The sequence below is a fragment of the Triticum urartu genome, chromosome 5A, assembly GCF_056163025.1.
Source record: "Triticum urartu cultivar PI428250 chromosome 5A, HENAU_Tu73, whole genome shotgun sequence".
Lineage (NCBI taxonomy): Eukaryota > Viridiplantae > Streptophyta > Magnoliopsida > Poales > Poaceae > Triticum > Triticum urartu.
In genome coordinates, this window is record NC_141877.1 from 379,422,617 (window position 1) to 379,446,926 (window position 24,310).

General features: G+C 51.8%; 1 protein-coding gene and 1 non-coding gene across 2 annotated transcripts; one reads left to right on the forward strand and one right to left on the reverse strand.

Moving 5' to 3' along the window:
- The first annotated feature begins 11,587 nt into the window (after window positions 1-11,587).
- On the forward strand, window positions 11,588-13,042 carry LOC147971465 (putative protein phosphatase 2C 68). The gene has a single exon (XM_087526118.1). It carries the CDS (start codon window positions 11,739-11,741, stop codon window positions 12,786-12,788), a length of 1,050 nt encoding a protein of 349 aa, XP_087382244.1. The 5' UTR covers window positions 11,588-11,738; the 3' UTR covers window positions 12,789-13,042.
- Window positions 13,043-14,381: 1,339 nt separating this feature from the next.
- Window positions 14,382-14,455, reverse strand: TRNAV-CAC (transfer RNA valine (anticodon CAC)). The gene has a single exon. It is a non-coding gene; the product is annotated as a tRNA-Val (tRNA).
- Window positions 14,456-24,310: the final 9,855 nt, after the last annotated feature.

Below are 24,310 nucleotides of genomic sequence, written 5' to 3' on the forward strand. Positions count from 1 at the left end.
CCCACATTGCTTGTTGATTTCCTGAACTCCCTCGACCCTCTTTGTTGCAGTCCCTCCCCGACCACGTCCTGCCTCCGCCATCTCTCTTCTCTCCAGCTGAGGGAGTCCTGGATTAGGGGGTGTCCGGATGGCCGGACTATACCTTCAGCCGGACTCCTGGACTATGAAGATACAAGATTGAAGACTCCGTCCCGTGTCCGGAAGGGACTTTCCTTGGCGTGGAAGGCAAGCTTGGCGATACGGATATGTAGATCTCCTACCATTGTAACCGACTCTATGTAACCCTAACCCTACCCGGTGTCTATATAAACCGGAGGGTTTTAGTCCGTAGGACGACGTACACATCAACAATCATACCATAGGCTAGCTTCTAGGGTTTAGCCTCCTCGATCTCGTTGTAGATCTACTCTTGTACTACCCATATCATCAATATTAATCAAGCAGGACGTAGGGTTTTACCTCCATCGAGAGGGCCCGAACCTGGGTAAAACTTCGTGTCCCTTGCCTCCTGTTACCATCCGGCCTAGACGCACAGTTCGGGACCCCCTACCCGAGATCTGCCGGTTTTGACACCGACATTGGTGCTTTCATTGAGAGTTCCTCTGTGTTGTTGCCATCAGGCTCGATGGCTCCTATGATCATCAATAGCGATGCAGTCCAGGGTGATACCTTCCTCCCCGGACAGATCTTCGTCTTCGGCGGCTTCGCACTGCGGGCCAATTCGCTTGGCCGTCTGGAGCAGATCGAAAGCTACGCCCCTGGCCGTCAGGTCAGATTTGGAAGTTTAAACTACACGGCTAACATCCGCGGAGACTTGATCTTCGACGGATTCGAGCCACTGCCGAGCGCGCCGCTCTGTCACGACGAGCATGATTTAGCTCTGCCGCCGAACAGTGCCCTGGAGGCCGCACCCACGTCAGCTCGAGGATGGGCGGTTGGACGCCACCTCGGGGGTTGTGACCCTAACGGCGATTGAGCCGAACACCAGCCCCGTACTCTGCGAGACTAGTGACTCCAGGGAGCCGGACTCCGAACCCTCCGTGCCCCTGCCAACCGAATCCGATTGGGCGCCGATCATGGAGTTCACTGCCGCGGACATCTTTCAGCACTCGCCTCTCGGCGATATCCTGAAGTCACTGAAGTCTCTCTCTTTATCAGGAGAGCCCTGGCCGGACTATGGTCAGCAGGGTTGGGGTACGGACGATGAAGAAATTCAAAGCCCACCCACCACCCACTTTGTAGCCATTGTCGACGACTTAACCGACATGCTCGACTTCGACTCCGAAGACATCGACGGTATGGACGCCGATGAAGGAGATGATGAAGAACCAGCACCTACTAGGCCCTGGAAAGCCACCTCGTTGTATGACATATACATGGTGGACACCCCAAAAGAGGGAGATGGCGATGGAACAGCGGAGGATGACCCCTCCAAGAAACAGCCTAAGCGTCGGCGTCAGCGGCGCCGCTCAAAATCCCGCCAAAACAAACACGATGATTCCAGCATGGGAGATAATAATACTCCGGAAAGCGCCGAAGAAAACCCCCTCCAGCAAGATTTAGCACAGGAGGATGGAGAAACCAGCCCTCATGAGAGAGCGGCAGACAGAGAGGTCGAGGACGATAATTATATGCCTCCCTCCGAAGACGAGGCAAGCCTCGACGACGACGAATTCGTCTTGCCAGAGGATCCCGTCGAGCAAGAGCGTTTTCAATGCAGACTTATGGCCACGGCAAGAAGCCTCAAGAAAAAACAGCAACAGCTTAGAGCTGATCAAGATTTGCTAGTCGACAGATGGACTGAAGTCCTTGTGGCCGAAAAGCATAAACTCGAACGCCCCTCCAAGAGCTACCCAAAGCGCAGGTTGCTACCCCGATTAGAGGAGGAAGCACTTGATGCGGCTGACCAACCACCTCGTGGCCGCGACAGAGAGGCCTCTCAGCCCTCCACTCAAGCCGCACCCCATACCAAGGCACGGGAATATGTGCCGGACTTACGAGACATGTTGGAGGACAAGGCAAGGCAAACAAGATCGATCTACAGATCGTGTGGGCGCCCCACGGCTTGAGACGGCAACCGTCACCCCGGCCACAAATTCGGCAGGGCCGAACACAGTAGACAAGGCTCACTGGAGCTACGTCATGATATAGCCTAGTACAGAGGCGCCGCACACCCACTCTGCTTTACAGACGAAATAATGGATCATCAAATCCCCGAGGGTTTCAAACCCGTAAACATCGAATCATATGATGGCACAACAAATCCTGCGATATGGATCGAGGATTATCTCCTTCATATCCACATGGCCCGCGGCGATGATTTCCATGCCATCAAATACCTCCCACTCAAGCTTAAAGGACCAGCTCGGCATTGGCTTAACAGCTTGCCAACAGGATCAATCAGTTGTTGGGAGGACCTGGAAGCCGCATTCCTCGACAATTTCCAGGGCACTTATGTGCGACCCCCAGACGCCGATGACCTAAGTCACGTAATTCAGTAGCCAGAGGAATCGGCCAGGCAATTCTGGACACGGTTCCTAACAAAGAAAAATCAAATAGTCGACTGTCCGGATGCTGAGGCCCTAGCAGCCTCCAAGCACAATATCCGTGACGAGTGGCTGGCCCGGCACCTTGGTCAGGAAAAGCCGAAATCTATGGCAGCACTCACGACACTCATGACCTGGTTTTGCGCGGGAGAAGACAGCTGGCTTGCTCGTAGCAACAATATGACCAAGAACCCTGGTAATTCAGACACCAGGGACAGTAGTGGCAGGTCGCGTCGCAACAAGCAGAAGCGCCGCATTAACAGCGACAATGCTGAGGATACGGCAGTTAATGCCGGATTCAGAGGCTCTAAATCCGGTCAGCAGAAAAAGCCATTCAAAAGGAATCCTAGGGGGCCGTCCAGTTTGGACCGAATACTCGACCGCTTGTGCCAGATACATGGCACCCCCGAAAAGCCAGCCAATCACACCAACAGGGATTGTTGGGGTATTCAAGCAGGCAGGCAAATTAAACGCCAAAAACGAAGACAAGGGGCTGCATAGCGATGACGACGAGGAGCCCCGGCCGCCGAACAACAGTGGACAGAAGGGTTTTCCCCCACAAGTACGGACGGTGAACATGATATACGCAACCCACGTCCCCAAAAGGGAGTGGAAGCGCGCGTTAAGGGACGTATACGCGGTAGAGCCAGTCGCCCCAAAGTTCAACCCATGGTCCTCCTGCCCGATCACCTTTGATCGAAGGGACCATCCCACTAGCATCCGTCATGGCGGATTCGCTGCATTGGTCCTAGACCCAATTATTGACGGATTTTATCTCACTAGAGTCCTTATGGACGGCGGTAGCAGCCTGAACCTGCTTTACCAGGATACAGTGCGGAAAATGGGCATAGATCCCTCGAGGATTAAGCCCACCAAAATGACCTTTAAAGGCGTAATACCAGGTGTAGAGGCCAACTGTACAGGCTCAGTCACACTTGAAGTGGTCTCCGGATCTCCGGATAATTTCTGAAGCGAGGAGTTAATCTTCGACATAGTCCCGTTTCGCAGTGGTTATCACGCACTGCTCGGACGAACCGCATTCGCTAAGTTCAATGCGGTACCGCACTACGCATACCTTAAGCTCAAGATGCCAGGCCCTCGAGGAGTAATTACGGTCAATGGAAACACCGAACGCTCCCTCCGAACGGAGGAGCACACGGCGGCCCTTGCAGCGGAAGTACAAAGCAGCCTCTCCAGGCAGTTCTCCAGTCCGGCCACTAAACGACCGGACACCGTCAAGCGCACCCGGAGTAACCTACAACAAGACCGACTAGCACGATCCGAGCAGGCGTAGCAATGCGGCCCCAACCCCAACCCTCGCAAAAAGGCGACGCCAGTACTTCGCGTACATAACTACACTCTAGAGATACCATGGGCACAAGGGGAGGGGCACCATCACGGCACGCCCAAAACATGGCTTAAACCGTACCAGGGGCTGCCGATTTTTTAATTTTCTCTTACTTTCAGGACTTCATCCTTCAGAAGGCCTGTTCGGCACTTCAATTGCCGCACAAACGATGCAAGAACCAGGGAACCAGACAAGCGATGCCGCACTACGGAACTCCCAGGTGGTCTCTATCACGAGCAGTATACCCGTTCCGCATACTATTCCGCAGCTTGCCCCTGGAACGGACATGTTAACTAGTCCAACCTTCCACTTATCGCATTACTTGTATCGTTCTGCCTTGATCGCACACCTTTTTAATAAACAATGCATAGCTTTCGTCTATTTTTGCATTACCTTTTTTCTTTATATATGTTCCTTAACGACATGTTGCACCTGTACACGTTGGTACGGCCAAAATACGCCAGGGGCTTTAGTACCCCTCAATATGGTGTGAGAAGTCCGAACACTTTAACAAGTGCGGCACCCCGAACTTATAGCATTATATGCATCGGCTCCGAATCATGTCTTGGGTCAATAGTTGGGTTTGCCCGGCTCCTATGTTTTGGTGCCTTACGTTCCGCTATATCGGCTAAGGTAGCACTAGGAGAACCACTGCGATTGTTCCCCAGTTGAGCTAGGTCGAGCACCTCAGTGGAGAAAGCTAAAACTGACTGTCATGATGAAGCGAGAGCTGGTCGCTGTTCGAGAGGTTTTTTCAAGTCCCTAAAGACTTATGCCGCTTAGGGCGAGGAGCCGGCTCTGTCCGGCCAAGGCGTGGATAGCGCCTCGAACTCGGTCTTCCGAATACCAGGGGCTTCGCCGAAATTTAAAATTATAGAATTATATGGCTAAGTGAGAGTGTTCACGCATTATAGTCCAATTGCCTTGTTCGTTGGGCTGAGCGCCTCCCTCGAAGGACCCAAACATGGGAAAGAGAGCGCTCAGGTTTATCCCCGAATACCCCAGCACTAGCGGCACGGGGGCAGAAGCCGACGACTCGCCATCTCTCAGAATTGATAAATAGCCACACAGAAGGTAATATTTTAAATTCCAACAGCATTGCTTAGCGCATATAAACAAGTTTTCAGTGCACAGGACAAAACAAGCAAGTTTCACTCAAAAATTACATCCCTTGAACATTCATCCGCCACAAGGCAGGCACCCTTCAGAACATCCTTATAGTAATTCTCGGGCTTGCGATGCTCTTTCCCCGGCGGTGGCCCGTCCTTCACAAGCTTCTCAGCATCCAGCTTGCCCCAGTGCACCTTAGCACGGGCAAGGGCCCTACGAGCACCCTCAATGTAGACAGAGCGCTTGATGACTTTGAGCCTTGGACAGGCCTCCACCAGCCGCCGCACCAGCCCGAAATAGCTCCCAGGCAGAGCCCCTCCAGGCCACAGCCGAACAATGAGGCCCTTCATGGCCTGTTCGGCCGCCTTGTGGAGCTCGACCAATTGCTTCAGCTGGTCGCTCAGGGGCACGGGGTGTCCAGCCTCAGTATATTGAGACCAGAACACCTTCTCTGTCGAGCTGCCCTCCTCGGCTCGATAGAATGCGGCGGCATCGGACACACTTCGGGGAAGATCTGCGAACGCTCCTGGAGAACTCCGGATTCGGGTAAGTAACAAGTAACTCACGTTTATGTGTTTGCTTTGCATAAAGAATGCCTTACCCGCCGCTATCTTCTTCACCTCATCCAACTCCTGGAGGGTCTTCTGGGATTCGGCCTTGGCAGACTTGGCATTTTCAATAGCCACCGCGAGCTCGGACGCTCACGTCTTTGAGTCAAGCTCCAAACTCTCATGTTTTTCCATGAGAGCCTGGAGCTCTTGCCGCACCTTGCCAACCTCGACCTCACACTTCTCCCGCTCGGTGTGCTCCGTGGCCGCCCTCTTCTCGGCCTCGTCCAGCGCTTGCTTAAGGGTCGCCACCTCAGACGTGACCCCTACAATAGCCACGATAATCCTGTCATTTTTTGCAATTGCACCTTTTTTATATATATATATTTAAACAAGGTATTTCTTACCTTCATTGTCCTCGAGCTGCTTCTTGGCACGACCGAGCTCTTGCTCGGACCGCTCGAGGTTCTGCTTTAGCGTGTCCACTTCCGCAGTCAGTGCGGCGGACGCAAGTAGAGAAGCCTGCATACGCATATTGACTCCTTTTTGTTAGACTCCTGCGAATTTTATTTGATCCTCTATTCGGCTTTTCTTCCCGAACGCCAAACAGAGCATCAGGGGCTACTGTCTATGCGGCAATATTATTTACACATTCTTTACTTACCTCAAAGCCTGTCAAAAGGCTAGTACAAGCTTCACTCAGTCCGCTCTTGGCGGACTGAACCTTCTGGACCACTGCACTCATAATGGCACGGTGCTCCTCGTCGATGGAGGCGCCTTGGAGCGCCTCCAACATATTGTCCGGCACCTCCGGTTGGACGGGGGCCACCGGCATAGTGGGTTGGCTCCTCTTGGAAGGAGGTCGCCCACCGGACTCTGAAACCTTTAAAGATTCCGGAGTAGTGTCCGGCCTAGAGCCGGACTTGGAGCCCTGGGGGGTTTCATCCCCTTTGCTCCTGGAGTCCGGGAGGTCGCCTTGCGGCGCCTCCAGGACCACCTCCTCCCGGCTCGGAACCTGTTGGGACAACACTTCGGTGTCGTCCGTAGGGCAGGGGGAGGAAGCCGTCAGAAGCGAGTTCACATCCGACGAGTCCAGTGAGCCGCTCGACGACGCGTCGAGCCGGTCTTTGGGTGGGCTGCATAAACATATTCGACGTAAGGGAAAGCTGTGCAGTAAACGAATACTATGAATTACTCTGGTATCCGGATACTTACGATTTGGCCAGGGGTTTGGCCCTAGGCGCCCACTCCTCTCCGCCGCCGTCGGCGTCGGTGGAGCAGTCCGGAGGAAGGGTTTTCCCCTTTTGGACCCTTCAGCCTCCCCAGTTGGGGCGGCCTTCCTTTTCTTCCCTTCCCCCGCTGGAGGGGGAGGGGTCTCTTCTTCCTCCTCCTCGTCTTTGCGGGAGGAGTGCGTCTTGGATTCGTCGGATGATGAATCCGACACCTCCGAGCGTCGGGCACTCTTTCGAGTCCCCGTGGCCTTCTTCTTGACCTTCTTCTCCGGCACCACATAGGGTGCTGGAACCAGCAGCCTCGCCAAGCGAGCGTCCGCTGGGCCTTCGGGCAAAGGAGCCGGACAGTTGATCTGTCCGGATGTCACCTGCCAATCCTGTCAAAGGAAAGGGAGCTTAGATCCCGCATGGAGTCAAACTATGAAAAACTGATACCCTGTAAAAGGAAAAAAACATCTTACCGCGAGAGCGTGACGCTGCGCACTGAATCCGCGATCCTCAGTAGCGGATGCGGGAGCCTCGGCACCCTTGAAAAGCACCTTCCAGGCATCTTCGTACGTCGTGTCGAAGAGCCTGCTCAGAGTTTGGTGCCGCGCCGGGTCGAACTCCCACAGGTTGAAAGCCCGTTGTTGGCACGGGAGGATCAAGCGGATGAGCATAACCTGGACTATGTTGACAAGTTTGAGCTTCTTGTCCACCAGGGTTTTGACGCATGTTTGGAGTCCGGTCAGCTCTCCTTTTTTACCCCACGACAGGCCCATCTCCTTTCAGGAGGTGAGCCGCGTAGGGGGTCCGGATCGAAACTCGGGGGTGCGACCCATTCGGCGTCGCGCGGCTCGGTGATGTAAAACCACCCCGATTGCCACCCCTTCAGGGTCTCCATAAAGGAGCCCTCGAGCCATAGGACGTTGGCCATCTTGCCCACCATGGCGCCTCCGCACTCCACCTGGTTGCCGCGCACCACCTTCGGCTTGACATTGAAAGTCTTGAGCCATAGGCCGAAATGGGGGCGGATGTGGAGGAAAGCCTCGCACACGACGATAAACACCGAGATGTTGAGGACAAAGTTCGGGGCCAGATCGTGGAAATTCAGGCCGTAGTAGAACATGAGCCCCCGGACAAATGGGTGGAGAGGAAAGCCCAGTCCGCGGAGGAAATGGGGGAGGAACACCACCCTCTCATGGGGCCTAGGGGTGGGGATGAGCTGCCCCTTTTCGGGAAGCCGGTACGTGATGTCGTTAGATAGGTATCCGGCCTTCCTCAGCTTTTTGATGTGTCCCTCCGTGACGGAGGAGACCATCCACTTGCCTCCCGCTCCGGACATGGCTGGAGAAGGTTGAGGTGGGGAGTGCGGACTTGGGCGCTAGCTCGAGTGCGCAAGAATGGATAGGTGAGGGAAGAAAAAGGCGTAGGTGAAAAGATGGATCCTTATCCCCTTATATGGGTGGACGCGAGTACGCGTCCCCACCATCCTGGTAAAACTCGCTTATCTCCCAAGCGCCGTAATCAATGGCGTGGTTGGGTTACCCATGCCCGTATTGATGAGAATTCCGGAATAAGGGGACACGATCTCTGCTTTAACAAGACATGCCAAGGAAACCGCCTCGCATAACGCGCTGAGATGGGACAGTAAAACGGTTCGAATAAAAGCTTGGCCGTGGTGTGATGTCACACTACGGAATACGTCAGCAGATTAGATTTGTGTAAATGTTATTCTCTCTATGGCAATATGTGGAAACTTATTTTGCAGAGCCGGACACTATCTTTGTGTTCAAAATCTTTTATGAAGTACTTGGAGGAGGAACCCGCCTTGCAATGCCGAAGACAATATGCGCGCCGGACTCGTCGTCATTGAAGCCTGGTTCAGGGGCTACTGAGGGAATCCTGGATTAGGGGGTGTCCGGATGGCCGGACTATACCTTCAGCCGGACTCCTGGACTATGAAGATACAAGATTGAAAACTCCGTCCCCTGTCCGGAAGGGACTTTCCTTGGCGTCGAAGGCAAGCTTGGCGATACGGATATGTAGATCTCCTACCATTGTAACCGACTCTATGTAACCCTAACCCTACCCGGTGTCTATATAAACCGGAGGGTTTTAGTCCGTAGGACGACGTACACATCAACAATCATACCATAGGCTAGCTTCTAAGGTTTAGCCTCCTCGATCTCGTGGTAGATCTACTCTTATACTACCCATATCATCAATATTAATCAAGCAGGACGTAGGGTTTTACCTCCATCGAGAGGGCCCGAACCTGGGTAAAACTTCGTGTCCCTTGCCTCCTGTTACCATCCGGCCTAGACGCACAGTTCGGGACCCCCTACCCGAGATCCGCCGGTTTTGACACCGACACCAGTGCTCTCTCTGGGAGGTGTGGTGAGTGGTTGGTGCGCGGGGGGGGGGGGGATTAGGTCTGCCGTCCCACAGCTGGTCGAAGAAACTATCATCTATACCATCCGCAATCTCTGTATTTGAACAAATGAAGGAGGAAACCTCAAATCCGCTTTCATCTTCCAACTGAAACTGAGGTTTGAATTTTTCCTCCCTTCATCTATTTCTGCAAGCAAAGCTCTCTCTCCTCTTGCTGCTGTCGAACATGTGGCGCGGTGTCGAGGAATTCCTCACATCACAATAATGGTTACTCAACACCCTCATTTGGTGGCTCGGTTTGAATCAACACCTCTCTTGGGATTGGCTTGAAGATGAATCCGCGCGAATCCTGCAGGTCAAGCCTCATACTCGCGGGGGAAGCAGGCGGAGAGCTAGAGACCTTGTTCAACCATCTGGGAGTACCCGAAATAGCCTCCATCGGAGCCTTTGACCTCTGGATGTGGAGACCGCATTCGCCGATGCCCAATTCAGGATCAGGTCTGGCGTGAGCGTTTGCCCCAGAGCGTACAGGCGCCCCGGTCCTCTTTGTTCGTCCTCGGCATCGCCCCAAGGGCCAGAGCAAGCCTGGCCTCATGTGCCATTTGCGGTGCTATCTCTGCATCCCTTGCCGCCCGAACCGCGACAAGGTGTAGCCACTTCGCATCCGCCATGAGACCCACAATCTCCTGGTCGGAGACCTCCCCACCCCCGCCATGTGGTGCCATCCGTAGATCTCACCGGCGACCTGGGAACCACCGATCTATCCCCGGATCTGCTCGGCGCAACCCTCAAAGCAAGGTCCAATCCCGCCCTTGGCCATGGCGAGAAGGCCAGTGGGAGGGTGAAGCACACGCTCCGTTTCGACGCGAACAACGGCGGGCAGGGTAGAGGAGGAGCGATCCATGCTTTTCTTCATCAGTAACGCTTGCTGTTCTAGTGTGCTGATTCTTTGTAGTTTTAGCATGACGGCTTGCAACTGTCTATTATAACAAAGTTTGTCCATGTTTGATGAGGGATGGACGATAACTACGACACACCTTTGATTCGCTTCAGTGGTTCTAGTCGTCACTAGATGATCTACATGCATGAATTTATCTTTTATTGTTTTTTGTCTTTTTTACTGGCATGATGCTTGATGAATGAATCAAATATTTGTAAAGCAAACTCTGGATTCGTTGCTATCAACTGTCGATTCTATCTCGATCCAAAAATAAATAGAAATAGAGCTTGAAGTCGCCATTTCTAGTGGTCCTGGACGCCACCTGTAGCAGCACACACTGTGCATCCATCCCATGCCGGTCTCCACCTGCATCATTCCCAAAAGCATCACCGCCACGTCTTTGACCACAACAGCTCTGACGCAGGTACGTGGCGGCCCGTCCCCATCCCCGCCATGCCTCGCCGCTTGCATTCGCACACGGCACATCTCCCCGCCGCTGGCCCTCATCCCCACCCCACGGCACCCAATACAACCTGAATCACCCCGAAACCGCCGCCGCCGTTTCCCCGGTTTGTTTGAGTCCCAACGCGCGCGGGGCCCCGACGGCGACGCCCACTGTTCCGCGGCGCCCCCACCTGGCCACCTCCCGTCCGCATACGTGCCCCTCCTGCCCCCCTGACGTGTCCCCGACGACCAGAGACCCAGCGAGCGGCAAAAAAATCTCGCCCTCGGGTGGCACGTAACATTAGGCGGCCGATTGCGCGCGAACAAGGAGCGGGACGTGTCACGTCTCCCCCGGGCTCCGGTCGCCGGAGAAATTTAAAAACCTCGTCGTTGCGGGGTCAAACGGGGATACGGGTCGCCCCCTCTGCGCTCCGGGGGGCCACGGCGCGTCTACGAGGTCGCCCCGGGCCGGGAGCCAATGGGGTGGCGGCACGGCGCGCGCAACCACCACCCGCAACCCCCGCTTTCTCTTTTCTTTTCGAATTCGCGTCCGCGTCGGCGTCGGCATCAGACCCGACGGAACCTTTGCCCTGCCCCCCGAGTTGGACCGGCGATCCGCCTAAACGGGACACGTCGCAGTGGTTTACACTCCCGGGCCACGATCCCGTGCCCGGTCGCCATCGCGCACCTGTGCCCGCATTATTCTATCCGGACGTCCGCTCGTTCGGCGCGATTAGGTTGCGGGGTTAGATCGGACTTTCAACACAACCACACTAGCTTAGATTTGATTAGGCTAGATTAGTTGATTAGCGAGGGTGTTATCGTGGCCGCGCGTCACGTGTCCCGGCTGGGGAGAGGGTGAGCCGTTGATGGGGCGGGGGCACGTGTCGTGGTGCGCGCCGCGTGCCATGCGCAACTCGTGGACGGCCCGGATGTTGCGTGGGGCGGTGGATGCCACCAGGTGTCGCCTCCGCCTGAGAGATGGCGACGCGCGCCATGGATGTGCCACGCCACCTGCGGCCAAGCTTTATAAGGGGGCCGCCCGCCACGGACTCCTCTCCTCCATTCCATTCCATTCCCCTCCCCTTCATCTTCTTGTAGCCACCGAGCGACCGAGCAGCGGCGATTTGCATTTCATCTCAGAATTCAGGCGGTGTTCTTGTCTAGGGGAAGAAGAAGAGGGTTTTCTTGGCGTTGATGTCGATGGCGCAGGTGTGCTGTGACTCGGCCTCGTCGGCGGTGGTGGTCGGGGCGGAGGCAGAGGCCAGGGCCAGGGCGCGCGCCGGGAGGCGCCGCAGAGCCGGGGACGCGGCGGCCAGGTGGAAGGTCACCGCGGAGGCGCCGCAGGGCGCCGAGGAGGCCGCGGCCACCAGGAAGCGCCGCGCGGCCGGGGGCGAGGGGGTGGCCGCGAAACGCCACGGGTTCACGTCGGTCGCCGGACGCAGGAGGGAGATGGAGGACGCCGTCTCCATACGGGAGGCCTTCACCGCCCCGGCCGAGGAGGGGAAGCCCCGGCGCGACTTCTACGGGGTCTTCGACGGGCACGGCTGCTCGCACGTGGCGGACGCGTGCCGGGAGCGGATGCACGAGCTCGTCGCCGAGGAGCTCGCCGGCGCGGCACAGCCCGAGTCCTGGACCGGCGCAATGGAGCGCAGCTTCGCGAGGATGGACGCCGAGGTGACCGCCAGCGGGGGCGGCGACAGCGCCAGCTGCCGCTGCGAGGCCAACAAGTGCGACCACGTGGGGTCCACGGCCGTGGTGGCCGTCGTGGGGGAGCGGCGCGTCCTGGTGGCCAACTGCGGCGACTCCCGCGCCGTGCTCTGCCGCGACGGCGCGCCGGTCGTCCTCTCCTCCGACCACAAGCCCGACAGGCCGGACGAGCTGGAGAGGATCGAGGCGGCCGGCGGCCGCGTCATATTCTGGGAGGGCGCGAGGGTGCTGGGCGTTCTGGCCATGTCGCGCGCCATCGGCGACGGCTACCTGAAGCCGTACGTGACGGCGGTCCCGGAGGTGACGGTGACCGACAGGGCGGCCGGCGACGAGTGCCTGATCCTAGCCAGCGACGGGCTGTGGGACGTGGTCACCAACGAGACAGCCTGCGAGGTGGCGCGGGCCTGCCTCCGGAGGGGCAGAGACAGGTGGTGCGCCGAGGCGGCGGCCATGCTCACCAAGCTGGCGCTGACGAAGAACAGCTCGGACAACATCTCCGTTGTCGTCGTCGATCTCCGGCCAAGGAATCATTTGTAGGAGCGCGACCGGCTGCCGTGATCTTCCATTGCAACAATCGTAGTATAGTAGTAACAGTAGGGTCAATCCAAAACTAGCTCTATAGTGATTCTACTGATTGTTTCTCTTCTTCAAAATTCATTATTTTTTCTTTTTGCAATATTTCTCCCTGGATCAAGTTCAGTGGAGTACATAGATTATGGTGGGGTTGAGGAAAGAAATAACAATTGGTGTAACCAAGTTCGATCCTGAAATTGAAACTGAAGTTCAGTTCATCAGAAGGAAGTCAGTTTTTGTTCAAATTCTGAAGGCTGGATTCAGATCTGCAGCTTCCGTTCGCATCAGTAATCCTGTTTAGATGGAGGATGATACAAGGCCTTAGTAGGGCTCATATAATAATCTCCCCTAAGCAAAAACTGACTAGGCCTTGTACAATGAGCCCTACTAAGCACCTTGCAGCTTCCGTTCGCATCAGTAGTTCATCATCAGTAGGGCTCATATAGTCTTCTGATGTGCTCAAATCTAAGTATTACACTAGGTACTGATTGTTAGATCGGTGAAGCACAAACCATATCGAATATCTTGTGCCACCGGAGGACCCAAAAAATGGGGGATCTGGGCGCCATATAAAATACATAAAATGAAGTCAAATCAAAAGATAGTACTACTACAGAAAAGAGATGAAATCAAAGGGAACAGATCCGGGACAGCTCTCGGCGCTTGCGTGAAGACGAAGAAAAAGATCAGAGGCTCCCAAGGAAAAGACTTGACACGAGATATTTCTTCCTTGTGGGATTGATTCATCCGGAAGCACGACACCTGCCCTGCCCAGCCCAGCCCAGCTGTGTGAAACATACGGACGGCCGGAGACACCAGCAGATCTGCGGTCCAGGCCATTCCGTCCAGCTGGGGTGGGGTTCTCATTCTTTCTTCCCGGCAACGCACGCACGCACGCAGGCGCACCTCGACAAATTCCCTCCTTCCTCTTTAAAACAAGGGTTTGTCACTCCGTGATTGGATTGGAGTGACGCGTCGGAGGGCATTGAAAAATCGTCCACTCCAGCCATGATTTGCGTCCGGCGAAGGACGGATCTTTTCTGCTTTATCACGACTGACGATAATGGCGACAGCGGGGCAAAGATGCAAGGAACCTCCACGCCCCACCTCTGTCGTCTCACCGGGGCGGGGTGTTTGGTTTGGTGGGATATGTTCGTCCTCGTCGTCCAGGTGTTCGTCCCAGGCTCCCCCTCTGCTGTTCCTCCCGTCGTTCGGTGGCGCTGCGGACGGAAGGTTCGACACGCACACGCATCGCCTGATTGAGCGGCGTGGCGGTGTTGCTGGTGGGTGGCCGCTGGCGGGCGCGATCGGCCAACATATCGGATCTGCTCGTGGATGGTGAAGAGAAAGCTCTACTTTCGAGCTGGCTTCTGTTTGTGCTTTTTTAAGTTCTCGCTGATTCCGGGGCGACCAAAACTTTTGTGTCAGCAGTGTCACTCCTTGATATGGCAAAATATGAGTGAGTGAGAAAATGGGGCGTTGAAACGACAAGAAAATAAAATAAATTAAGAAAAATGAACGTCCATTCGAATAGTACAAGGAATTGCAAAAAAATTATGTCTGATCCCAGGCTCGAACTGGGGACCTTTAGTGTGTGAGACTAACGTGATAACCAACTACACTAACCAGACATCTTGTTATCTGGGGCAAACCATGTTTAGTTATACAATACGAGCGTGTACTGGTCACATAACCCGAAAATGCATAGGTAGTCGTGGCTTCCCTTTTCCTAAATACCGCACCAATACAAAATACGTGGATATGTGTGCCTTCTTTTCAATTTTCTGTTTTACAATGGCAAAATGTTCTGCTGGAAACAGACTAACAGATGATCCAGGATGAATGGAAGAATGATGACTTCCACTTAATTGGCGGCCATATTCTCAAAGGTGTGCGAAGGAAGGTTTATCCATTGTATCGGGTGTATCCTCTTATGATGTAATCTCCGACTTTTTGATTGCACCTATGCAGTCTGATATTGTCCGCCTATTTGATGAATAAAATGCCTTGCAGGGTGGTTCTCAAAAAAGGAAAATTTTGGATTGATCCTATAAGGGTAGTCCTAGTGCTCTGCTTTGGACTATATCTTAATCCTGAAACCTAAGCAAACATCTGATGTGGCACCTGATTTAGTGTGGAAAGAGAAAGTAATTATATCTCAGTTAAGATATACTCATAGTGCCAAAACCAGCATTTTGTCCACCGCGAAACACGTTAAATGAAATTTTTTAGATACAACAAAAACGGCTTCTCCCAGTGCACAGATAGATGAGATACTAGGTTCATGAAAGGGCTTGGCAACTAAACTCCCAATGCATAGGTAATTAGATTTTTCTAGCTAACCTTCCTTCATTTAATTGTTTAGCAACTAAAATCCCATGCATATGCATTTTTGCATAGGTTCGCATGCTTGGCACTATTTCTTCCTGGGTCACCAAAATTTTCTCTCCCACTCTTAATTGCTTTGATATGTCAGGATTTCCCCACATGACATTTTTAGCACATGTACATCATGGAGCATTAGGAAGGGCCATTGGTGAATTTATGTCTGAGTATATACTTAATGCATACTCCCTCCATTTCATAATGTAGTGCTTCCTCTATCCTCGTGCTTCAACTTTGACCGTAAATTTAACTACCAAGACCGATTGCGGCGGGAGCAAAAATTATATCGGTGAATTCGTATTCGAAAGAAGTTTTCAATATAATTTTTTCTCCCGCCGCAGTTGGTCTCGTTGGTTAAATTTATGGTCAAAATTGGACCTCGGAAAGCGCGGGCGCACTATATTTTGAAATGGAGGGAGTATGATATAAACGTATAATGCATTCAAGGTCTAATTCCCCTAGGTTTACCTAGGGTTCTCAGGTTCCTCTTGCGACGCTGTCGCCCGAGTGCATCTACCCTTCGATTTCCCAATTCCCTCACGTCGAAACTTTCCCAACAAAGTTCACCTGTGATACCATGAGAGTAGGCTACACCATGGTACCCTTGCATGGCAGAAACAAGATCTCAGGTGCTGCCGGAGGACGAAGCATCTGGAAATGGTGCAACGGTGTTAATCACTCGAACGAAGCAAGTCTCGAGGATAGGTTTGAGGGATTGGATCTCCATGGGGAGGAAGAGAAAGACCATGACCTGTCTAGAGAGATTAAAGGGCGGCTTGAGGAAACTCGATGGATTGGGATTTTTAGGGTTCATTCACAGAAAACCCTTCAGTCATGTTGCCTTGTTTAAATCTATGCATAATGCTTGGGCCTCTCCGCAAGGAATAAATTTCAAGATGATGAATGACGGCCATTTCCTGGTTCAGTTCATGTGCCCTGGTGATTGGAATCACGTCATGGGCGGTGGTCTATGGGTGTTCAGAATGATGCAATGGTTCTTGAGGAATATGATGGGATAACCAATGTTCAAGAATACTAGTTGGACCGTATTCCTGTCTAGGCTAGGATCATGGGTATACCTGTTGGTCGCATGAACAAGATGGTGTTGGGGATCATAGCAGAAATCAAAAAAATTCTACGCATCACCAAGATCAATCTATGGAGTATTCTAGCAACGAGGGGAATAGGAGTGCATCTACATACCCTTGTAGATCGCGAGCGGAAGCGTTCAAGTGAACGGGGATGATGGAGTCGTACTCACCGTGATCCAAATCACCGATGACCAAGTGCCGAACGGACAGCACCTCCGCGTTCAACACACGTACGGTTGGGAAGACGTCTCCTCCTTCTTGATCCAGCAAGGGGAAAGGAGAGGTTGATGAAGATCCAGCAGCACGACGGCGTGGTGGTGGATGCAGCAGGATCCCGACAGGGCTTCGCCAAGCACAAGCGGGGAGGAGAGGTGTTACGAAGGGAGAGGGAGGCGCCAAGAGCAAGGTGCGGCTGCCCTCCCTCCCTTCCACTATATATAGGGGCTAGGGGGGCGCATGCCCCCTTGGAGATCCCATCTAAAAAGGGAGGGGCGGCGGCCCCTGGGGCAACGGCCCCCTTAGGGTTTCCAACCAGGGGGGCGCATGCCCCCTCGGGGGGCAACGCCCCCCTAGGGCTTGGGCCCTTGGGTGGGGCGCACCATCCCATCAGGGGCTGGTTCCCACGCCACTTCAGCCCATGGGGCCCTCCGGGATAGGTGGCCCCATCCGGTGGACCCCCGGGACCCTTCCGGTGGTCCCGGTACAATACCGGTAACCCCCGAAACCTTCCCGCTGGCCGAAACTGGACTTCCTATATATAAATCTTTACCTCCGGACCATTCTGGAACTCCTCTGACGTCCGGGATCTCATCCGGGACTCCGAACAACTTTCGGGTTACTACATACTAATATCTCTACAACCCTAGCGTCACCGAACCTTAAGTGTGTAGACCCTACGGGTTCGGGAGACACGCAGACATGACCGAGATGCCTCTCCGGTCAATAACCAACAGCGGGATCTGGATACCCATGTTGGCTCCCACATGCTCTTCGATGATCTCATCGGATGAACCACGATGTCGAGGACTTAATCAATCCCGTATTCAATTCCCTTTGTCAATCGGTACGTTACTTGCCCGAGACTCGATCGTCGGTATCCCAATACCTTGTTCAATCTCGTTACCGGCAAGTCACTTTAATCGTACCGTAATGCATGATCCCGTGACCAACCCCTTGGTCACATTGAGCTCATTATGATGATGCATTACCGAGTGGGCCCAGAGATACCTCTCCGTCATACGGAGTGACAAATCCCAGTCTCGATTCGTGCCAACCCAACAGATACTTTCGGAGATACCGGTAATGTACCTTTATAGTCACCCAGTTACGTTGTGACGTTTGGCACACCCAAGGCACTCCTACGGTATCCGGGAGTTGCACAATCTCATGGTCTAAGGAAATGATACTTGACATTCAGAAAAGCTACAGCAAACGAACTACACGATCTTTGAGCTAAGCTTAGGATTGGGTCTTGTCCATCACATCATTCTCCTAATGATGTGATCCCGTTATCAATGACATCTAATGTCCATAGTCAGGAAACCATGACTATCCTTTGATCAACGAGCTAGTCAACTAGAGGCTCACTAGGGACGTGTTGTGGTCTATGTATTCACACATGTATTACGATTTCCGGATAATACAATTATAGCATGAATAATAGACAATTATCATGAACAAGGAAATATAATAATCATTTTATTATTGCCTCTAGGGCATATTTCCAACAGTCTCCCACTTGCACTAGAGTCAATCATCTAGTTACATTGTGATGAATCGAACACCCATGGAATTCTGGTGTTGATCATGTTTTGCTCTAGGGAGAGGTTTAGTCAATGGATCTGCTACATTCAGGTCCGTATGTACTTTATAAATTTCTATGTCTCCATTTTGAACACTTTCACGAATGGAGTTGAAGCGACGCTTGATATGCCTGGTCTTCCTGTGAAACCTGGGCTCCTTGGCAAGGGCAATAGCTCCAGTGTTGTCACAGAAGAGAGTCATCGGCCCTGACGCATTGGGTATGACTCCTAGGTCGGTGATGAACTCCTTCACCCAGATTGCTTCTTGTGCTGCCTCCGAGGCTGCCATGTATTCTGCTTCACATGTAGATCCCGCCATGACGCTTTGCTTGCAACTGCACCAGCTTACTGCCCCACCATTCAAAATATACACGTATCCGGTTTGTGACTTAGAGTCATCCAGATCTGTGTCGAAGCTAGCGTCGACGTAACCCTTTACGACGAGCTCTTCGCCACCTCCATAAACGAGAAACATATCCTTGGTCCTTTTCAGGTACTTCGGGATGTTTTGACCGCTGTCCAGTGTTCCTTGCCGGGATTACTTTGGTACCTACCTACCAAACTTACGGCAAGGTTTACATCAGGTCTGGTACACAGCATGACATACATAATAGACCCTATGGCTGAGGCATAGGGGATGCCACTCATCTCTTCTATATCTTCTGCCGTGGTCAGGCATTGAGCCGTGCTCAATCGCACACCTTGCAATACAGGCAAGAACCCCTTCTTGGACTGATCCATATTGAACTTCTTCAATATCTTGTCAAGGTACGTACTTTGTGAAAGACCGATGAGGCGTCTCGATCTATCTCTATAGATCTTGATGCCTAATATATAAGCAGCTTCTCCAAGGTCCTTCATTGAAAAACACTTGTTCAAATAGGCCTTTATGCTTTCCAAGAATTCTATATCATTTCCCATCAACAGTATGTCATCCACATATAATATGAGAAATGCTGCAGAGCTCCCACTCACTTTCTTGTAAACGCAGGCTTCTCCATAAGTCTGCATAAACCCAAACGCTTTGATCATCTCATCAAAGCGAATGTTCCAACTCCGAGATGCTTGCACCAGCCCATAGATTAAGCGTTGGAGCTTGCACACCTTGTTAGCATTCTTAGGATCGACAAAACCTTCCGGCTGCATCATATACAATTCTTCCTTAAGAAAGCCGTTAAGGAATGCCGTTTTGACGTCCATTTGCCATATCTCATAATCATAGAAATGCGGCAATTGCTAACATGATTCGGACGGACTTCAGCTTCGCTACGGGTGAGAAAGTCTCATCGCAGTCAACCCCTTGAACTTGTCGATAACCCTTAGCGACAAGTCGAGCCTTATAGATGGTCACATTACCATCCGCGTCTGTCTTCTTCTTAAAGATCCATTTATTTTCTATGGCTCGCCGATCTTCGGGCAAGTCAGTCAAAGTCCATACTTTGTTTTCATACATGGATTCTATCTCAGATTTCATGGCTTCTAGCCATTTGTCGGAATCTGGGCCCGCCATCGCTTCTTCATAGTTCGAAGGTTCACCGTTGTCTAACAACATGATTTCCAAGACAGGGTTGCCATACCACTCTGGTGCGGAACGTGTCCTTGTGGACCTACGAAGTTCAGTAGGAGCTTGATCTGAAGTATCTTGATCATCATCATTAACTTCCTCTCTAATCGGTGCAGGCACCACAGGAACATTTTCCTGAGCTGCGCTACTCTCTACTTCAAGAGGCAGTACTTCATCAAGCTCTACTTTCCTCCCACTTACTTCTTTTGAGAGAAACTCCTTCTCTAGAAAGGATCCATTCTTGGCAACGAAGATCTTGCCTTCGGATCTGAGGTAGAAGGTATACCCAATGGTTTCCTTAGGGTATCCTATGAAGACGCATTTTTCTGACTTGGGTTCGAGCTTTTCAGGTTGAAGTTTCTTGACATAAGCATCGCATCCCCAAACTTTTAGAAACGACAGCTTAGGTTTCTTCCCAAACCATAATTCATACGGTGTCATCTCAACGGATTTCGACGGAGCCCTATTTAAAGTGAATGCGGCAGTCTCTAAAGCATAGCCCCAAAATATAGCGGTAAATCGGTAAGAGACATCATAGATCGCACCATATCTAATAGAGTGCGATTACGACGTTCGGACACACCATTACGCTGAGGTGTTCCAGGCGGCATGAGTTGTGAAACTATTCCACATTTTCTTAAGTGTGTGCCAAATTCGTGACTCAAGTATTCTCCCCCACGATCTGATCGCAAGAACTTGATTTTCCTGTCACGTTGATTCTCAACCTCACTCTGAAATTCCTTGAACTTTTCAAAGGTCTCAGACTTGTGTTTCATTAAGTAGACATACCCATATCTACTCAAGTCATCAGTGAGGGTGAGAACATAACGATAGCCACCGCGAGCCTCAACACTCATTGGACCGCACACATCAGTATGTATGATTTCCAATAAGTTGGTTGCTCGCTCCATTGTTTCTGAGAATGGAGTCTTGGTCATTTTACCCATGAGGCATGGTTCGCACGTGTCAAATGATTCGTAATCAAGAGACTCTAAAAGTCCATCTGCATGGAGCTTCTTCATGCGTTTGACACCTATGTGACCAAGGCGGCAGTGCCACAAGTATGTGGGACTATCATTATCAACCTTACATCTTTTGGTATTCACACTATGAATATGTGTAGCATTACGCTCGAGATTCATTAAGAATAAACCATTCACCATCGGAGCATGACCATAAAACATATCTCTCATATAAATAGAACAACCATTATTCTCGGATTTAAATGAGTAGCCATCTCGAATTAAACGAGATCCTGATACAATGTTCATGCTCAAAGCTGGCACTAAATAACAATTATTGAGGTTTAAAACTAATCCCGTAGGTAAATGTAGAGGTAGCGTGCCGACGGCGATCACATCGACCTTGGAACCATTCCCGACGCGCATCGTCACCTCGTCCTTCGCCAGTCTTCGTTTATTCCGCAGCTCCTGCTTTGAGTTACAAATGTGAGCAACCGCACCGGTATCAAATACCCAGGAGCTACTATGAGTACTGGTAAGGTACACATCAATTACATGTATATCACATATACCTTTCGTGATGCCGGACTTCTTGTCCGCTAAGTATTTGGGGCAGTTCCGCTTCCAGTGACCACTTCCCTTGCAATAAAAACACTCGGTCTCGGGCTTGGGTCCATTCTTTGGCTTCTTCCGAGCAGCTTGCTTACCGGGCGCGGCAACTCCCTTGCCGTCCTTCTTGAAGTTCTTCTTACCCTTGCCTTTCTTGAACTTAGTGGTTTTATTCACCATCAACACTTGATGTTCCTTTTTGACTTCTACCTCTGCTGATTTCAGCATTGCAAATACTTCAGGAATGGTCTTTTCCATCCCCTGCATATTGAAGTTCATCACAAAGCTCTTGTAGCTCGGTGGAAGCGACTGAAGGATTCTGTCAATGACCGCGTCATCCGGGAGATTAACTCCCAGCTGAGTCAAGCGGTTATGCAACCCAGACATTTTGAGTATGTGCTCGCTGACAGAACTATTTTCCTCCATCTTACAGCTGAAGAACTTGTCGGAGACTTCATATCTCTCGACCCGGGCATGAGCTTGAAAAACCATTTTCAGCTCTTCGAACATCTCATATGCTCCATGTCTCTCAAAACGCTTTTGGAGCCCCGGTTCTAAGCTGTAAAGCATGCCGCACTGAACGAGGGAGTAATCATCAGCACGTGTCTGCCAAGTGTTCATAACATCTTGGTTCTGTGGGACGGGTGCGTCACCTAGTGGTGCTTCTAGGACATAATCTTTCTTGGCAGCTATGAGGATGATCCTCAGGTTTCGGACCCAGTCCGTATAGTTGCTGCCATCGTCTTTCAGCTTGGTTTTCTCTAGGAACGCGTTGAAGTTGAGGACAACGTGGGCCATTTGATCTACAAGACATATTGTAAAGATTTTAGACTAAGTTCATGATAATTAAGTTCATCTAATCAAATTATTAAATGAACTCCCACTCAGATAGACATCCCTCCAGTCATCTAAGTATAACATGATCCGAGTTAACTAGGCCGTGTCCGATCATCACGTGAGATGGACTAGCCAACATCGGTGAACATCTTCATGTTGATCGTATCTTCTATACGACTCATGCTCGACCTTTCGGTCTTCTGTGTTCCGAGGCCATGTCTGTACATGCTATGCTCGTCAAGTAAACCTAAGTGTATTGCGTGTGTAAATCTGTCTTACACCCGTTGTATTCAAACGTTAGAATCTATCACACCCGATCATCACGTGGTGCTTCGAAACAACGAACCTTCGCAACGGTGCACAGTTAGGGGGAACACTTTCTTGAAATTATTACGAGGGATCATCTTATTTAAGCTACCGTCGTTCTAAGCAAATAAGATGTAAAACATGATAAACATCACATGCAATCAAATAGTGACATGATATGGCCAATATCATTTGCTCCTTTGATCTCCATCTTCGGGGCTCCATGATCATTGTTGTCACCGGCATGACACCATGATCTCCATCATCGTGTCTTCTTGAAGTTGTCTCGTCATCTATTACTTCTACTACTATGGCTAACGCTTTAGCAATAAAGTAAAGTAATTACATGACGTTTATGTTGACACGCAGGTCATAAATAAATAAAGACAACTCCTATGGCTCCTGCCGGTTGTCATACTCATCGACATGCAAGTCGTGATTCCTATTACAAGAACATGATCAATCTCATACATCACATATATCATTCATCATTCATCACAACCTTTGGCCATATCACATCACAAAACACTTGCTGCAAAAACAAGTTAGACATCCTCTAATTGTTGTTGCAAGTTTTTACGTGGCTGCTATAGGTTTCTAGCAAGAACGTTTCTTACCTACGCCAAAACCACAACGTGAATTGCCAATTTCTATTTACCCTTCATAAGGACCCTATTCATCGAATCCGATCCGACTAAAGTGGGAGAGACAGACACCCGCCAGCCACCTTATGCAACTAGTGCATGTCAGTCGGTGGAACCGGTCTCACGTAAGCGTACGTGTAAGGTTGGTCCGGGCCGCTTCATCCCACAATACCGCCGAATCAAGATAAGACTAGTAATGGCAAGATAATTGGCAATATCGACTCCCACAACTATTTTGTGTTCTACTCGTGCATAGAAACTACGCATAGACCTAGCTCATGATGCCACTGCTGGGGATCGTAGCAGAAATGAAAAAATTTCTACGCATCACCAAGATCAATCTATGGAGTATTCTAGAAACGAGGGGAATAGGGGTGCATCTACATACCCTTGTAGATCGCGAGTGGAAGCGATCAAGTGAACGGGGATGATGGAGTCGTACTCGCCGTGATCCAAATCACCGATGACCAAGTGCCGAACGGACAACACCTCCGCGTTCAACACACGTACGGTTGGGAAGACGTCTCCTCCTTGTTGATCCAGCAAGGGGGAAGGAGAGGTTGATGAAGATCCAGCAGCACGACGGCATGGTGGTGGATGCAGCAGGATCCCGACAGGGCTTCCCCAAGCACAAGCGGGGAGGAGAGGTGTTACGGAGGGAGAGGGAGGCGCCAAGAGCAAGGTGCGGATGCCCTCCCTCCCTTTCACTATATATAGGGGCTAGGGGGGCGCATGCCCCCTTGGAGATCCCATCTAAAAAGGGGGGGCGGCCCCTGGGGCAACGGCCCCCTTAGCGTTTCCAACCAGGGGGGCGCATGCCCCCTCGGGGGGCAACGGCCCCCTAGGGTTTCCAACCCTAGGCGCCTTGGGCCCTTGGGTGGGGCGCACCAGCCCATCAGGGGATGGTTCCCACGCCACTTCAGCCCATGGGGCCCTCCGGGATAGGTGGCCCCATCCGGTGGACCCCCGGGACCCTTCTGGTGGTCCCGGTACAATACCAGTAACCCCCGAAACCTTCCCGCTGGCCGAAACTGGACCTCATATATATAAATCTTTACCTCCAGACCATTCCGGAACTCCTCGTGACGTCCGGGATCTCATCCGGGACTCCGAACAACTTTCGGGTTACTGCATACTAATATCTCTACAACCCTAGCGTCACCGAACCTTAAGTGTGTAGACCGTACGGGTTCGGGAGACACGCAGACATGACCGAGACGCCTCTCTGGTCAATAACCAACAGCGGGATCTGGATACCCATGTTGGCTCCCACATGCTCCTCGATG

Excerpts from the sequence above, each read along its gene's own strand:
- LOC147971465 (XM_087526118.1), top strand. The coding sequence starts at position 11,739 with ATGTCGATGGCGCAGGTGTGCTGTGACTCGGCCTCGTCGGCGGTGGTG.